This window comes from Xyrauchen texanus, chromosome 20, assembly GCF_025860055.1.
Source record: "Xyrauchen texanus isolate HMW12.3.18 chromosome 20, RBS_HiC_50CHRs, whole genome shotgun sequence".
Taxonomy (NCBI): Eukaryota; Metazoa; Chordata; class Actinopteri; order Cypriniformes; family Catostomidae; genus Xyrauchen; species Xyrauchen texanus.
The window spans coordinates 8,720,206-8,739,161 of NC_068295.1; the positions used below are offsets into that span (position 1 = coordinate 8,720,206).

Here is an 18,956-nt window from a genome sequence, read left to right on the forward strand (position 1 = left end):
TGGTGTTTGAACATAAATGTGTGTTGGCAGTGTGTGTACACAACCACCCTATAATGATAAAAATCCACCCAGTCCTTTTTTTTTAATCCCCATTAATCATAAGCACTGTCTCAGAACAAGCCGTTCGCAGATTCTGTACAAAGTGACATCACTTTGTATAGGCCCTGCCCACGACTGTTGACAGACACTGCCAATGGACATGTTTGTTTGTGTGTTGTTTCATTATAGCGCATAGCGAATGTTGTAACAGCATTTGTGTTTGTGTGTGTGTGTGTGTGTGTGTGTGTGTGTGTGTGTGTGTGTGTTGCTCATCCATCATTGCAAAACTGCTGAAAAAACTCTACAACAAATAAATACATTTATCAAATAACCATTCGGAAACTTCCTGGTTCATTCTCAAAGTTGTTACTTCTGACGGAATCTCTCCCTCATCAGTGTCTGACTCCGGTTCAAACATGTAGGGTTGAACACTCACTATTTTAGCTGTCAGTCATATTGCTTTTGATGTCTAGTTATCCGAAGCAGAGATGTCAAAACTCCGCCCTATTCTGGATATGGGAAGGGGAACACCAGCTCATTTGCATTTAAAGACACACACACAAAAACAGCTTGTTTTTATTCCCACCCAAAAATTTGCATTTTCAACATGGTATAATAAATTATCTGTTTGGTATTATGAGCTGAAACTTCACAGGCACATTCTGGGGACACCAAAGATTTAAATGACATCTTGTGAGGTGTAAAAAGGGCATAATAGGTGCCCTTTAATGAGAAAGGTTTGAGGTCATATTGAAATACCTGACTTTTGTTTGCAGACTTTGGTATCTTGGCAAATCTGTGCACAGTTTGAGACATTGTTGAGATCCGAATGATTACATAATACAAATACCACGGAGTTGACATTGTACTTAAAATTATACCACAATATTACCACAAAAAACATGGAATTAGCATGATACCATCTGCAAAAATCCATGGTAATACCATGGTACTTTTTTGTTATTAAAAGTGACACCAGTATTGGTTATCAGCATTATAATGTGCAGTCATTAAAACCTTCCACAATAATTTTCCACATTCAACTCCCCTTATAAAATATGAATTACTCAGTACGTGCAGATGCTCAGTATGGCTCTCTTCCCCAACTAAACTGTCTCTTTCAGTAACTGCTGGTGAAATGTCATCCTTTTTGTCTTGAGGCACCTGAGCCAGCACTGGCCCTGCCAGGAGCACGGTGGATCTGTTTACCCTAAAAAAAATGTTGCTTTAATTAAGATCTGGGAAGGCGGTCAAGGCTTCTCTCCTGCTTGACTAAAGGCTATAATGGCAGGAAAGACTAGCGGCCCACTCTTTCCCTGCCCATTTCTGCTTCTTTGAAGCTTTGCTTTCCTCGTCCACCACATTTGTTTCCCTTGGATGGTCTCTCTGATGATCATGACACTGTTACATAGTCTCCTTTTACTGTCATGTTAACCGCTGTCTGAGAGAAAGCCACTTGTGTCTCTGACAATCAGATTCTTTCTGGAGATCTGAATGGAGTCAATTATTGGGTTTTGCTCTCTTTTAAAAAGAAATTTCACCCAAACATGAAAATTCTGTCATCATTTACTCACGCTCATATTGTTGCATACCCATATGATTGTCTTTCTTCTGTGGAACACGAATGGTGATTTTGTTTAACTACATACAGTCATTGTTTTTTATAAAATGAAAGTGAATAAGGACTAGGGCTGTCAAGCTCTAAAACATGACAAAAAAGCACCATTAAAACTATCATAAAAGTGGTTCAAACGTCATGTGCACAATATTCAACATCTTCAGAAGTCAAACAAAAGCTTGGTTATGATGGTGCTCTTTATCTTATTGAACTGTTCATGGCTGCAACTGGATTATTGAGACTGTGAGTTGAACCCGGGAATCGGATCAACTTGGATCTGTTGATTCATTAAAAAAGATCGGACTCAAATACATTTTTTCACCAATCAAACATCGCTACTTCTCTCTTGAGCCTGACAAGGAGAGCTAGGCCAGAAGATTTTCAGTGAATAACCTTGTGTGACCCTCATAACACATGCTTGGATGATGTATTTTGACTTTGCAATAAGCAACGCACAATTTAAATTCATTTAAACTGACTGATCTCAGTTCAGGTGACTCTGTGTTGTCAGTAAATGGTTAAACTTTCATTTTGTCATGTGACAAAACAGCCTGGCGCTGATCACAGCAGAATTTGTCTTTGGGAGAAATGCTAACAAAACTACATCTGGTAAAGAACCTAATTACAATTTTACATTGAAACCCGCTTGAGTCAAATTATTAGAGTCTCTAGTTTCATCCGATGTGGCATTTGTTTTAAATTAGACTGCAAAACGCCATGCTGCTGAACACAATGTACAGTATTGTGTACTTTAGTGCATTTATTACTGTACATTAACACATTGAAAATCAATGCTAAACATGGTTGGCAATGATTGGATGATACAAGCCATTACTTTGAATCAGAATTAATTATGCTAATTTTTGAATTTCTTGTCTCAAAAACATGAATAACCAATACTGCTGGAAACATAATAAACAATGTGATAAAAATGTTTAATAAAAATCTGACTTTCCATTGCTTGGATTTATTTAAAATTTCACAACTTAGTCCTGCTGCAATTTGAAAATGCAAACAGCAATCACGCTCTGGTCTTAGGAGGATAATGACTTAAATTAGTCTGTTCCTCTAGTACTGTATATATATATATATATTAGCGCATGAGTTGCATAGACAACTTTAATGGTGTTTTGTGTCCATTTTGAAGGAACTGCATGGACAAAAATGACCAGTACATTCTTCAGAATTCCTCTTTTTGTGTTCCACGGAAGAATGAAAGTCATATGGGTTTGGAATGCCATGAGGGTTAGTAAATTATGTCAGAATTTACAACATCTTATTCAATATTAATTCTCAAGTAAAGTTGTCTTGTTTTAAGGCTGTATATACTTTAGATATTTTACTGGAAAACATCAAGTATCAAGTAATATTGATTAACATTATTGTTTTGCTGTGTGGAGATCTGAGGGAAGTCAATAAATGGATATTGCTGTAAAAGTTCTTAAATGAAGTGCTTTCCAACCACCATGCCATTTATGTAACTCCTTATTTCAGCCATTGAACAAAAGACAGATTTCATCGGTCTGGTATATGAGTAGCTCATTGCTTTAATGCCCCAGTGGCTGCTATGCCAGTAACTCTCTGGCTTGTGAACCCCACACACCAGTAGTCATGAAAAACCAGTTCTGCCTCTATCAAATTAGACATGTTCAGGCCTCAGTGCTCGTAGCGCTGCCCACGGCTCAGACGGAGCGCATTCTTGCGCATTTGTTTAAGAGTCTGCCAAACCAAAGCCTATTCCAACTTGGCCTTTGCCGAGGAACTTCTTGGGAGGGCCTTTTCTCCAGAATGGTATTTTTCCATGGAGAGCTGTACGTTAAGAAAAGAAATCATTCATTATGTCTCCTAACCCTGAGGGAAAGTTATTAAGACAGACTGTTTGTGAAGTACTGAAAGGAATTCTGCCTGCTTTCCTGACAGGGAAAGATGTGGCCACCAGTGTGGAAGTGTTCTGGTCAGATGGACGTTCTGTGGCCAGGCCACTGGAACTCAGCGATATGAACAAAGTTATGGAGATTTATTACCCTGAAAACGAGGAGGAGGTGACCCCAGCGGTAGAGATCGAGGTATATAACCACTTTGCCTTGCTCACGTGTTCCTTTTCTTTGAAATGTGTAATTGTTGTACTCATCAATTGCTCTTTCTTATGCACAGTGTGGACCAGGATTTGAAGTCAATGAAAACGGCCGTTGCACTGGTAAACATTTAGAACTCCTTTATCTTTCAAAGGGTATTTGTATACTGTAAAATAGCTAAACATGGTTCCCCTTCTGTCGCTCTCTCCACGTTGTGTCAGAGAAGCGACACTAGGGGTCTCTCTTGAGCGCCGATATTCACCTCTGGACTATGAAAAAAGGCCAATGAGAGTTGGCAACCAGTATTGGATCTGCCGGGAGGAGGCAGATCCAGCCCTTTCACTGCTGTGTCCAGTACGTGCCTTACGTATCTACCTGGACCGCACACAGAGCACTAGATGCTCTGAGCAGCTCTTCGTCTGCTTTGGGGGACAGCAGAAAGGGAATGCTGTCTCCAAGCAGAGACTCGCCCACTGGGTTGTTGACGCCATTTTCCTGGCTTATCACACCCAGGCCATGCCCCCCCTTTGCGGGTCCGAGCCCACTCCACCAGGAGTGTTGCGTCCTCATGGGCACTGGCTAGGGGCACTGCCCTAGCAGACATTTGTAGAGCAGCGGGCTGGGCAACACCTAACACTTTCGCGAGATTCTACAATCTCCAAGTTGGGTCAGTATCGTCCCGTGTTCTCTCAGGTACCGAGCCCGTAGAACTCGGTGGCACGCCCACGATCTGACTGGGTGAATCGCTTGCACCTAGCACCCTTCCCCCTAACCAGGGGAAACAGTGCGCCTTCATTCCCAGGAGATCTCAGGTTTGGGACACTGGTTGATTCCTCCCTAGCCCTCGTGGGTCGCAGTTCAGCAGAGGAACTCGCCGACCCAAGCCACTACGGGTACCGCAAGCTACCCTGCACTGGTATAGGTGCTCCACAGGTAAGGCCTCCTTCGGACTCCCCCTGTGTGTAACGCCACGGTTCTGTCCCCTCTGGCGAGCGGACTCCCGTGCTTCCCTTAGGCAGTCACGGCTGCCTCGGTTGCCGTGCTGTATGTTCCCCCCTCTATAGGCTGGATCCACCACCGCACAGACTTTTCCACATAGGCCCTAAGTCAGGCCTCTGATGGTTTTGCCACTTAAACTTGCCTCCCCTCTCGGGTAGGCGTGGCCTCCGCAGGGTCTTCTCTGCCCTGAATAAGGGCTAAGACCCCCTTCCCTCAATGCGTGTAAGGGCCCCGGCCTAAGTTGCTCTATGCGAGAAACATAGAGAGAAAAGAGGCCCGGCCAGGCTTGGCCCGTTCCCAGGTTGGTGGCCAGCACCTTGTTCCCCCCTCCAGGGTAACGATAAGGAATCCTGATGGCTTTAATGGGGCATTGGGGAAGGGTACGTGCAGCCTGATACAGTTGGTCCTCCTGTACGTAAGAATACCTGCTCGCTCCTGTATCAGCAGTTCACGTACACGGCTCAGCGCGTGGCGCTTTTATAAGTGGACCCCTAGTGTCGCTTCTCTGACACAACGTGGAGAGAGCGACAGAAGGGGAACATGTAGGTTACGTATGTAACCTCCGTTCCCCGATGGAGGGAACGAGACGTTGTGTCTCCCCTGCCACGTCGCTGAGCCGAGCCACTGTTGTGGCCGGACCATTTCCAGCTCCTCAGAAAAATCCTGAATGAACTCCCGTATTTGCACCGCTTAAATACCCGTATGTCCGGGGGCGGGGCATGCAAATACTGGTTGCAACTCTGATTGGCCTTTTTTCATAGTCCAGAGGTGAATATCGGCGCTCAAGAGAGACCCCTAGTGTCGCTTCTCTGACACAACGTCTCGTTCCCTCCATCGGGGAACGGAGGTTACATACATAACCTAGACATTTTCATTCCTCTTCAGAGTGTTTAAACATATTCTGTTCTCACAGAGTTTAGTCTTTCAGGCGGGTGACAACAACTTTCTACAACGGAATTAGAAATAAGTGAATTGTTATAAAATCCACATGTATTACAATGTGTACGGAACCAAATTGAGCAACCAGTAAATGCAGTTTACTAATTTGCAGTTTTTTATATTAGACCTATAGTGTTGGACTGAACATGCATTATTATAATTATATTTATATATTATTATAAATGCAAGTCATTCCACTCAGTGGCCATCTTGGGAACACTCCTGGGCAGATATTTTCTATGGAAACAAGTTGCATACTTGTTAATACTCTTATCTACTTGAATGGAGAAAGACTGAATCCTCCAAAAAAGTTGGTCAAAATAATGATCAAATCAGCAGACATCAATGACATAATAAGTTGTACTTTTTTATTATAATTTTTTTTTGTTTTATTATAATAGTTTTTCAGGCTGGTCCACCTAATGTGTATTCACATTCTTAAGATAACTGACAGGTGACATCTTTATAAAAAAGGTGATTGGTTATTTTACCTGCGAGGCACGACTTTCTCTTCTACACTATATTGGGCGTTATGGTTTCTCCCAAGCATTTTGGTCTGTCTCAGTCGAAATTGTCTTTGTTTTTTCCTAGAGCAGGTGTCTCTAGATTTCCTTCCCAGCAATGGTCTTGACAATAAATGACATGGTGTTAGTAGTCAGAATAGCTATGAAATTACATAAGGAATGCTCTTTTTTTTTAAATAGTAGGCCTAATTGTAAATTTCCAAGTTGGCAGTAACAGTCTCTTTAAAACTTCAACTTCAACTCATGAAGTTTAATTCACTTTGCTTCATTCCTGTTTTCTGCAGTGTGTTTTAGTATCCATCTATATTGCTTCTCACTGTATTTCTCCACTATGGTCTACTGTCGTTAAAATAACTGCACCTGCACCTCTGCACGCAGCGAGTGAAAGGGTATAATTGAAGCGTGTTCAGTAAAAGAAAAAAAGGATTCGATGTTACTGCGCTGTAAAATCGGTGCTATCTGCGCCCGAGCACTTGCGCTGTACACAGCTCCATTTGTTTTGTCGTGCTGATCACTTGAAGAATAGAAACGGTGAGATGGGGCAGCAAATGTCAAGAAGTCTTGCAGTCCGGATGGAAACAAGCCACGGTCTAGACCTGGGCCGTGGTCCGCTTATTGGTGACTGCTGGTCTAGAGAGTATACATGCTTTTAAAGCAACAGTTTAAAAAGCATAAATAACCCACGGCAACTCTATTGACACCAGTTCACTTATAGTTGCCAGATGCTAATACGTCTTCTGTCAGAAACATTAGTTTGGTCAAAAATAACTAACACCAAACAAGTGTTAAACTTGTTTACATTCGTGTTTCTTGTTTAGTTTCACAAAATGGCAAAATATTGCTATGGTTATTACTGTGGCTCTGTTCAAAAACCTAGTTAGCTGCCTACATAGGCAGCATTTTAAAGCATAATAAGCACGATTCTGACTTGAAAATCTTTCCAAATGGTAAAACAAGATTTTGAACAAATTCAAAGGTGGCATCGCATGTAGGCCGATCCTTTGGGGAGAAGGCAGTCCTAGAACACATCAGTGATAAAATCTATCAAAATTTTTATTATAAATAAATACAAAAAATGTATGCTTATTAAGAGCATTGTGTTGTTTGCTTAGCAACACGCTAAGCTAAACCCTATTGAAATCGCAGTGCGTTGCTGCCTATGTAGTGTTCGGTCACTTATTAGGTTCCATTTCAGTTAGGATACTGCTTTAAAAGTTAGCTACCTATGTAGGCAACAGACACTATGACAGCTTATTAATTTGCAATTTTGGAGTAGTAGGAGCAACTGATGTAATTTCCTCACACCCGGAATTATAATTTGTGGTATTCAATTCTGCAAATGAATGCATTTTTTTCCTGAAAACTTGCAGTGTGTATTACGGATGTTATTGAATAATCGTAAATCCATTATTTGTCATTAATAAGTTGATAAATTAGGCTTATCGATCATCGATTAATAAATTTGAGCACAAATGCGCTCAATAATCATGCTAGCAAGATTGTCTATACAGTTGCATGTCACGTCTTGTAAGCATCACAGAATAAAAAACACAACTTGTAAAGATGAAGTGGGGGTCAGTGTAATAATTTTACATTTCTCTATAGTTAAACATTACGTTTACTGCATAAACCTTGATAGTGTGTTAAAGTATAACATGACAACAAGTATTGTATCATCCAAAAATCATGTCAGATCTTGCCAGGAGAACATGAGGCCCATTCACCTGAAATGTCACCATCACCAGTGTAGAGTAGAGGTATGTATTCACACAGCATGTTTTTTTTTTTAAATTTGAAACTCAATAAAAATACAAGATGCATATTTTTTTCAAATAAAACTTTATGTATTGTCTATTAATTGCTTAAGCTGCACTACGTATCTATTAATTGCGTAAGCTGCACTACGTATCTTTTTGCTCTCCAGCGACATCTGTGGTTGAAACATATAATTGCAAGCAATTTGTGGAAGAACACTTTACGTCAGTCGTGTTTTGGCACTGCTCTTCTAGCGGATGAATCTCATGATTTGAGCTTACCTGGACATCACCTTGATACTATGTTGTATGATTAAACATTTAAAACTGAAATATTACTTGCTTTGGTGAAGACAAAAAAACACTCTTATTTACATTATATTGAATTAATGAATTTTACACTTATAGAACTTTTCTGACACTACACTCAAAGCGCTTTATATGACAAACGGGATTCAATCACCTGCAGTTACCAGTATATTTTATATGATTATTCAAGTGTTTTATCTACTATTAATGTTTGTATTGTACTGTGATAATGCAAGTGAACCATAATACTACAATAGTATGTCTATGCACTGCACACATTAACACTGTAAACTAAAAACACAAAACAAGGATTCAAAATATACTTTATTAAACATGAAAATAATATGCTTAAATATGCAATATAAAAATTTCAGAAGTCATAAATATTAGTAAACATGTCACAGTAACTTACCCCCGCAACGTAGATACATTGCAATCGGTTAACACGAGTAATGTTCGATTAATGCGCATGACAAGCAATATTAGTTTCAACAACCCTACCAGACAACATATCCAAGTATTATAGCAGGTGAGAAACTTCAACAAACTGATAACAGATTAACATCCAGCCTGACTGATGCGATGCTATCCTGAACTGCGTGAGTGTGACTGACTGAATGGAACAGCGTAGTTTCCCTGGATGGATCACGTGACAGCTGGTGTTTCTTTCCTGTGTTTACGGACATGAGGATGAAAATCATATGTCAACAATTTTGCCCCAAATTAGACCGGACAGCTCAAAATAAAATACATTTTTATATGCTAACCATACTGAATAGGGGTAAGGTAAGGACATTGTTTGTTTATGTAATCAATCAGTAATGGCAATTTGTGAATTTTTAACCAAAAAATCTTATGTAGTGCAGCTTTAATGAAGAATAAATTTTAATTCATTAATGTTGATGATTTGTCAATCAAGAACATTTCTTAAAATGTGCAACCCTAGTGTGCATTGGTTCATTGTGGTCTTTCTTCCCTAGACCGAGATGAGTGCACACAGTTCCCATCTGTCTGTCCCACTGAGCGACCTGTCTGCACAAACACCTACGGGAGCTTCAAGTGCCGTGCTAACAAGAGGTGCAACCAGGGATATGAGCCTAATGATGAGGGCACAGCATGTGTAGGTGAGTTGGAACTAAAGCCAGATGACTAAGGTGGATTTTTATTTAGGGCAGTGGTTATCAGTTTTTGTGGTTATGGTCCCCTTTGAAACAAGAAAAACTTTGACCCCCCCACTTGATAATCTCAATCAATGAAAAATTATTTATATATATATATATATATACATTTCATATATTTTATTTACAAAATGCTTTTAAAAGAGGAACTTTTTTTTTTTAAATGCCTATATATGTGTAAAACATTAAAAAAATTTAAGAAATAATAAGTGATACTGCTGCAGGAGCAATGTTAATATATAAAAGCTCACCCAAAAATGTATTTACTCATCCTCCTCATTCAAAACAACTTTTTCAGCAGTGAAACACAATAATGAGGGATGAGAGGGTAATTGGAACTCTCAAGCTCCAAAAGTACAAAAAAACACCATAAAAGTTGTCCATATCACTTTTGCACTACATTTAAATCCTTCTGAAACCATGCAATAGTGTTGTGAAGAACAGACTTACATTTAAAGGGATAGATAACCCAAAAATGAAAATTCTCTCATCATTTACTCACCCTCATGCCATCCCAGATGTGTATGATTTACTTTCTTCTGATGAACACAGATTATCCATACAATGCAAGAGAATGGTGGCCAGAACTTTGAAGGTCCAAAAAGATTATAAAGGCAGCATAAAAGTAATCCATATGACTCATGTGGTTACGTCCATGTCTTCAGAAGCAATATGAAAGGTGTGGGAGCAAAACAGGTCAATAATTAAGTCCTGCTATTTTACTATAAATCTCAACTTTAAATTTCACATTCTCTTTGTGCATATCGCCACCTACTGAGCAGGGAGGAGAATTTATAGTAAAAAAGGACTTAAATATGAATCTGTTTCTCACCCACACCTATCAAATCCCTATATTACAATACATCAGGGCACGCCCCACACTTTGAGATCCACTGTTTTTGGGCAATAAGAAGACCTTGAGAAAAGCTGTTTGCCCACATTTCACAGACATCTGTTTTATGTCTGTTTTATATAACTTTGGCCTGCTACAGTTCAGTTTAGTTCTGTCTTTGTGATACATATTCCCATTGGAAAGAAAATCTTCTGTCTGTTAGACAGCAATGAGATTAAATGAAAAGCAAATGCAGACTTTGCTGAAGTCACCTGCTTCTCTGATTTTTCCCCTATTAAAAAATCACTAGTAATCTTACATGTCAATCTCCTCTAGAGTTTCAGAAGAGATGCCGCAAAAAACTCAATGAGAGATTTGAATATAAATTAATTTCGGATCAAAAAATCTTCAAATGATCTGATCTGTATATTTTATATTGTATATTAATTGTATAGCTCTATAGTCTTACTGTATGTTAACTACCGTATTTTCTTTTTTAATTTCTCCTAATTAACTTTAGGAGAAACATCTGAGACAGAGTTGATATTTAACTCTTTGGTGCATGACGTCCAGGCTTTAAAAGCTATTTTTCTTTATGTTAGGCCTGCTTCCAAACCTCTATGAATTATATAAGGAGACAAATTAATGGAACATTTTAAGATTTGAAGAAAGGGATAAAAAAAAATGTTTTCCTATTGCAATTTAAATAATTCATATGAATTATAAATGAAACATGAAAGAGCTACATAAAAAATTATTCTGGGTCAGTTGCCCAAAGATTTTGCAAGGCACAATTTTCTGCATTGCCATCACATTTTCCCATAAGCTAGTTATGCATATTTTAACTGTTCTCTTCTCTTCTGATGATTCCAATTTACTTATTTTTCCCCTTTTTTTCCTCTCTGCAGCTCAGGTGGCTTATTTTGGAGGAAACAGATCCTCAGCCTCCAAATTCTTTGCTTCCTGTCTGTGGAGTCTTGTACTAACTCAACTCTCTGTCTTCACTTCTCACTTGTGGGCATGAAGGGCAGAGTATGTCCTCTCCTGACATCTGCCACCTTGCTTGGTCTCTGTTTCACTGCTTTCATTTCTTTTTCACACTGAGAAGTTTGGGAGTCGACAGTGAAATGAACTCTCCGTGGACACTTCCCCTGTCACTCTGCAATGTCTCACTAAAGAACTGTCGTCACTAAAGGCTTTGTTCACACTGCACACAAATCTGATTTGGTTTTCAAATCTGATCTTTAAAAGGATAGTTCACACAAAAATTTAGATTATCTCATAATTTACTCACCCTAATGCCATCCCAGATGTGTATGACTTTCTTCTGCTGAACACAAACAAATATTTTTAGAGGAATATTTGAGCTCTGTTGGTCCTCAGAATGCAAGTGAATGTGTACCAAACTTTTGAAGCTCCAAAAGGACATAAAGACAGCATAAAAGTAATCCATACGACTCCAATGGTTAAATTATATCTTCAGAAGCTATATGATAGGTGTGGGTGAGAAACAGATAAATATTTATGTCCTGTTTTACTATCAATCTCCACTTTCAGATTGTTCCTCTTTTGTGTTTGACGATTTGCATTCTTCGTGCATATCGCCACCTTCTGGGCAGGGAGGAGAAAACTGATTTTTTTTTCTAATCTGATCTAATCTGTAGAAATAATGCTAAAGATCCCTGTTTATAGGACAAAGCATTAAACAATCGGTCATGGGTTCACATAAAATCTAGCATATTCAGGCATACCTGGAGTCCTTCCGGGCAGCAGCGTGTTAGCAGGCTTTTCAGGAGAGCATATGCCCGGCCATCTGTTCACCCAGGGTTACATTCCTTAAACTCTGAATTATACAATCATGAGAGATTCATACCACACACTTTTTACTCGTGACTGCTGTCAGAAACTGTGCATGTTTTTGGCATGAATGAGTGTTGCAAAACACATTGTTTCATTGACCAAAATGCTATTCGGATATCCATGTGCGGGATTCCACAGCGATCTAGCTGAAAAAACATAAAACCAGACATGTGATGTAGAACTTTTATTTGTCATATTTTTTATTTGATTCTACAGTTCAGACTTTCTCAGGTTCAAATATTTCAGTAGACATTCCTAGATTTGATTGTTACTTTGGTAGGTCATAATAAAAATACAGATTTGTTGCCATAATTTGATTGCAGATACATCTCAATACATTCATTTTCAAGAGAAATTCAGTCATTATTTACTCTCACACTTATGCCCTTCCAAACCTGTGTGACTTTCTTTCTTCTGTGGAACACAGATGTTGTTTAGCAGAATGTACAAGTTTCTCATTTCCATGCAAAGACTTGAAAAATCACCAAAAAGCTCCAACAAGGACAAAAAAGTACCATAAAACTAGATGAAAATGTCCCCCCGCCCCCTCTTACTCTTAACTGGTAGATTACATCTACATGTAATATAGACATTTATTTATTTATTGTTCATTTTTATTAATTTTGATATTTTGTTGATCCCAAAGTTATAGTATGATAATACAGATCACTATTACAAACATTCAGCATAGCTTAAAGAACCATGTGTGATGAAATGAATGAGAAAGACTAAAAAAGCAATAGAAACCCGTTTAGTTCAGGTAGTATCAGTTAGCTTTGGATTTAAATGTTTTTCTTACCAACTGAATTGGAATGGACAGACAGGAGATTTGATTATAGTGCATCAGTGTTGCCACATAATTCAAAATCCACATTTAGTGCATTCTTTTAACGTTGTATATTATTATAACTCAAGAGAATGCTTTTTAACATTTGATGAATCCACAATGGTCTTTGATGGTGTTCAATAACATCTGAACTGACTCATGATGTGTGTATTGGCTAAAATCTCTTCAATCTCTGAGCAGAATGGATTCTCTTTATTTTATTAAACAGTTATCATTTTTCATGTTGTGGTTCATGGGCAAAATGTGGCAACTGTTAAAGCAAAAAAGTCAGATATCACAATAGTTGATATTTCAAAAGTAAATGTAGAAACAGCAGATGAAGTTAAAGGAATATTCAGGTTCAATACATGTTAAGCTCTGTCTACAGCATTTGTGGTATAATATTGATTACCACAAAAAATAATTTTGACTCGTTTCTACTTAAAAACATAAATAAAATCTGGGTTACAGTGCAGCACTTACAATGGAAGTGAATGGGACCAATTTTTAGAGAGTTTAAACACAGAAACTTAAAGCTTATAATTTTACAAAAGCACTTACGTTAATACTTCTGTTAAAACTCGTGTTAAGTTCTGTAAAGTTGCTTAAATCGTAATTTTTATGGTTTTAGTATTTACAGCATTAAATTGTCATGCAACGAATTTGTAAAATTAGTAACAAAATAAATAACTATATACATAAAAGGTTAGCATACAATTTTATCTCACTAAAATCATAACACATATTGTTTACATTTTGTGGCAATACTTTTAAAACAGTAAATATTTGAATGTTTACAGATTGGGCACATTCACTTCCATTGTAAGTGCCGTAATGTAACCCAGATTTTATTTTATTTATTTTTTTTAAGAAAATGAGGGAAAAGTCAAAATGTGTTTTTGTGATAATCAACATTGTGCCACACATGATGTCAATTGAGCTTAACTTGTATTAAACCTGGAATATGACTTTGAGTTTAATGCTTATTTCATGATTACTAGGAAAGGAAAGAGACTGTGAAAAATCTCAAATGCATGTCATGATATTTGAAACTATGATCTCCTTTCATCTTTTCTGCTATAGCAGTCCCTGATAAAAAATAATGGTTTATGCTGGTTAGTGTTGGTCTAGCTGGCTGACCAGCATAGCCATGCTGTTAACCAGCAAAAATAGTGGTCAACCACAATGGTTTTGTTGGTACAACTGGTTGACCAAGACAGTTAAAGGTTAATGTATACTTTAGTGGGTGGAGAGGCCTCTTTTAGTTCACCAAAAATCTATGACTCAATCAACCAGTAGTGTAGTCTAGGGCATATGCAGGAATACATTGTATGCCCACCTATCTTTCTTAGGACTTTGCCCACCTGAAATCATTGATGGTACGTATGGTACATAAGTAGGCTTTTGACCCAGAACTTTTTCAATCTACTAAGGCGGTGCTGCAGCACAGTTGAGTGAATTACACATTTCCAGTGTCTGATGCACAAGCATCCCTGGAGTAACCATAATTTGCACTGTAAATGTATTTCCCTGCTAAACGTAAATATACGTATATACTTTAAATTTAACATGTGCAATTAAACTTTGTGGAAATACAGCATGTTATTGCACCCCTGCTAGTTTTTGATGCTTATTATTTTTTATGGAAAAAACTTTTTACATATGTACTGTATATAAATGTTAATTAATTTCAGAGATCAGGTACATGTGTTTTTTTTTTATGGGGGAGGGTATGTCAATAATTCACAGTAATGTGTAGTGTTGGGCAGCCCCCAGGAACAGGGTTGAGAATCACTGGCCTAAGGTATTCGTTTGGTGATACTTCACCTGTTCGTATACATCCTGAAATTCTTGACCTAGGAGAACTTGGCTAGTTGAATAGTGTAGATGATTGGTTAAAACTAATCGTGGGTGTGATTTGGATGTGACATTATTTATTACAATCTCACATGCTTGCTGAGGACATTGTAGTTAGCTAGACAATGGATAACATGAAGGCGGTCTCTCTGAGGCTTTTGTAAAAATAGTGTTACAACGGAGATAGCTTACTTACTGATTTGTCATCCCGCCAGGAGGTGACAACCTTCCGAGATGACACCCTCAATGAACTGAAAAATTCCTGTTTTTAATCCAGCCCGACACAACAACATTGCCTCAACCAATGGCGTGAGTTTTGGGTTGGAATATCTGTTTGGCCGATCAACAGAGGACAGGGAGCGTATTCAGAAAACTGTTTGAAAACAATGTTTATTTTTGCAGTTATGTTTGGACACTAGCACCAAGTGTCGCAGAAATTACACTTTTCAGCTTTAAGCAACGTAAGAAGTGGGGACCAGCATCCAAAGCCAGCAATGCTGGTCTTTTTAACAATTAATGATGGCAATGTTTATTTGACTGATTACAGAATATAGAGCCTTATCAGATTAAACGATGTACTGATACAGATGTTTACATCACCTCAACTCTGGGTCATTTTACCAGAATATATTATGTGGAAATAGCATGCAAGTCTATCATATTCAAAGAAACGATGCCAATGTTGATCCAGCATTTAGTTTTTTGGAATGAAACGTTGTTGTTTTTTTTAAGAATTCACTATAATTTGAGATCCACTTGTAAAATAAAGTTGAGTACTTTTTGGTGTTGTTTTTCATTTTGCTTCATGTTTCTTAAAGAACCATCTGTCTCCAATTCTAAACAAAGAAATACATATGTACATTACATTCGTGAATGTTTATTCAGTGCTAACTGACCAAGGAAGTCTCAGCATCTCAAAACCAAATGCAAACTTCGACAGTTGTATCGAGCTTGGTCAACTCAAGAACAGCATGTCTACTGTATATCTCAGGCAAGTTACATGAGGCTAATGGAGCTTCTTCTTTTGTAGGGGCTCAGAGACGTTTCAGATATTCAGACTCAGAGTTAGTCTAAAGCCCCGTTCAACCTGTGGGCGGCATGCTGCTAGACTTTGGGATCTGAGTCACTGGTGGGTGTTGCTGATGCCACTTTAACGTTATTGGTGGACTGTACAACTGGCCATAGTAATGTTTGAAATGCTGTTCATAAACTTTTAACTTCTCCCTCTTGCCTTTACTCCAGTATCTCACTTTCACCCTGCCTGGAGACGGATGACGTGAGCTCCGCTGTCTTCACTCTCATTGGTACTCGCTTGCGAATGTCCCTCGTCATTTGTATAAAGTTATAATTTTCTCAACTTGTCTTGATGCTCCCCATGGAGATCTCTGGTCATGACAGCTAGTGTCACCGGAAGTCACTGCACTCTCATTGAAAATGAATGGAATGGTGTCACTGTCTCACGTGATGTCACTGGCGGTGTGAATGGGGCTTAAGCAGGGGGTCAGGAATTGGCTGGTTAGCAGGTCCCTGTTAGCACCTGCTGGTAGATGCTGGAACTAAACCACCCGATGGCAAAAAGCATGTTTCTCCATAGACAGCCATTAAAAAGTAGCTGAGTTTTATGAAATGTTTTTTTTTTTTTCCAAGAACAATTTCAATTTAACCCTTGTATGGTATTCGGGTCAAATTGACGCATTTACAATTTTTACAAGATGAAAAATGGTACAAGTATAATTTTTTTGTACTTGAAACTCAGTGGCCTTAGCTTATTTTCTGTGATAAACATGTACAAACAAAAAACAATAATTGAGCACACATGCTGCTATACCCCACACAATTACATCCTTCATAGCCTATGGTCTTCGGGTCAGTTTGACCCACATACACAGAGACACAAAGAAACATGCCCACACACACATACACAGACACAAACACACACACAGACACACACACACACACACACTCACATTATTTTAATCTAAGCACAGAGAATCTGTTTGCGCTCACTTTCTCGTTCTGAAAGTGAATTTGAAGATGGTCTTCATTTGGAATATGCACCACAAGGAGCACCACAGGCGGCCGCTGGAGCAGCCCAAGAGCCAGCCACTGGAAGAGCCCCACAGCCAGCCACTGGAAGAGCCCCACAGCCAGCCACTGGAAGAGCCCCACAGCTAGCCACTGGAAGAGCCCACAGCCATATTTGTCAAAGAATGGACAGATTGAATGGTCTTCATCCCCATTGAGAGAGCCCAACTGCTCAGCTGCTAACATAATACCAGGTACCAGGGCCCACACGATTTGCAGTGACTCATGTTCAGGATATCAAGTCATCCTTTGAGCTGCTGATTCCTGACTCAATTCAGAAAATTATTCTTGATATGACCAATCTTGAGGGGAGACGTGTTTTTGGTGACCAGTGGAAAGAGATGGACATCATGCATTGGCATGCCTACTTTGGCATCCTCATTCTTGCTGGTGCCTACAGGTCAAGAGGGGAGTCGACTGAAAGTCTGTGGGATGCTGAGACAGGGAGAGCAATTTTAGAGCCACAATGTCTCTGAAGAACTTCCATGTATTCTCAAGGATCATCAGATTTGACGACCGGGAATCAAGACCTGTTAGACGATGGGGGGACAAGTTGGCAGCAATCATCACTGTGTGGGACCAGTGGGTGGACCGGCTTTCCTGTCTTTACAACCCTGGGCCCAATGTAACTGTGGACGAATGGCTTGTGCGGTTTAGAGGCCGCTGCCCTCTCAGGCTGTATTGCCCTCAAAACAAGCAAGGTATGGCATCAAAATCTGGGCTGCCTGTGATGCTGTTTCATCTTATGCATGAAACATGCAAATTTATACGGGGAAGCCAGAAGGAGGAGCTGCTGAAAGAAACCAGTGGACACAACTGGTGCTAGATATGTCACAAGGCCTCAGTGGCCACAACATTGCCTGTGACAATTTTTTCATGTCGTACAACCTGGGACAGGAGCTTCTCAAAAGAAAGCTGACAATGGTTGGAACAATCCGGAAAAATGGGATGGAGCTCCCACCTGAGGTTCTAACTGTGAAGAAAAGACCAGTCCATTCCTCCAACTTTATGTTCACGGCCAACACTGCCCTGGTATCTTACATTCCAAAAACAGGAAAAAATGTGGTGCTCATGAGCACTCTACACAGGGATGGAACAATAAGTAGCCGGGAGGACCGTAAGCCAGAGGTCATACTTGACTATAATGCCACCAAAGGAGGGGTAGACAACCTAGACAAGCTGCTGGCCTGCTACAGCTGTCAAAGAAGATCGCTACAGTGGCCATTCGTGATCTTTTACAACATGCTGGATGTCTCAGCCTATAATACATTTACAATCTGGATGGCAATCAACCCAGACTGGAACCAAAGGAAGCTCCAAAGAAGACAACTTTTCTTTGAGGAGCTAGGCAAGGCACTGGTGACACCACACATCCAAAGGAGACAACATGTGCCAAGGACCCCAGCTTCTCTAGCCACAGTGGAGAATGGCAGAGGCTCCAGCTGTCCCACCTGCACGCCTCACACAACCACAACCTCAAGTTTCTGAAGTAAGTGTACTGTTCCAGTTGTGTGTGTGTGTGATTTTAGAAATAAATAAATACATTCCTGAACTAATAGTCTTTTCATTATTATCACTTATTATTATTCTAGGTTGCAGCCGGTGGCAAGACAAAGAGCTGCGAGGTGTGTGGACCATCAAAGGACACAAAGACACAAACCACATGCAGAAACTTCAAAAAGTACATATGTGGTACACATACTGCCAAATTTTGTGATGCATGTGTTTTGTAAAAAGGCATGCCTGTCTTTTTTCCCAAGCAACACCTCCTGTTGCAAGGACTATGACTCAGTTGTTCATCTGCATTTCATAAGATAAAAGTGATTGATTGTTGAAGTTCCAGTTGATGTATTGAAAGTTTGCATTAAAAATAAGAAATGTTAATGAAAACATAGTCTCACTTTATTTTTTCCAAGATAAGCATGATTTATGACACCCAAGTATTGAGTATAGTGGATCAATTATAACCTTATGACAAAAAACAAATCACACTTCCATTATTAATTGTGTTCTAGTAGAGACTGATTGCAATCCTTAAACATATATGTTATCTAAATTGTT

General features: G+C 39.2%; 1 protein-coding gene and 1 pseudogene across 2 annotated transcripts in view; both read left to right on the plus strand.

Moving 5' to 3' along the window:
* Positions 1 to 15,554, plus strand: part of LOC127660277 (cartilage acidic protein 1-like) — a 56,218-nt gene extending 40,664 nt beyond the window's left edge. The window contains exons 12-15 of one of the 2 annotated variants that reach the window (XM_052150408.1): positions 3,578 to 3,723; positions 3,812 to 3,854; positions 9,238 to 9,381; positions 15,026 to 15,554. In XM_052150408.1, coding sequence (XP_052006368.1) covers positions 3,578 to 3,723; positions 3,812 to 3,854; positions 9,238 to 9,381; positions 15,026 to 15,048 — 356 coding nt within the window. In that variant the 3' untranslated portion in view covers positions 15,049 to 15,554. Of the gene's footprint in view, positions 1 to 3,577; positions 3,724 to 3,811; positions 3,855 to 9,237; positions 9,382 to 11,175; positions 11,391 to 15,025 lie in introns of those variants that run through there. The other variant, XM_052150407.1, reaches the window with a different exon arrangement.
* A 1,111-nt stretch (positions 15,555 to 16,665) lies between these two features.
* On the plus strand, positions 16,666 to 18,383 carry LOC127660308 (uncharacterized; annotated as a pseudogene).
* Positions 18,384 to 18,956: the final 573 nt, after the last annotated feature.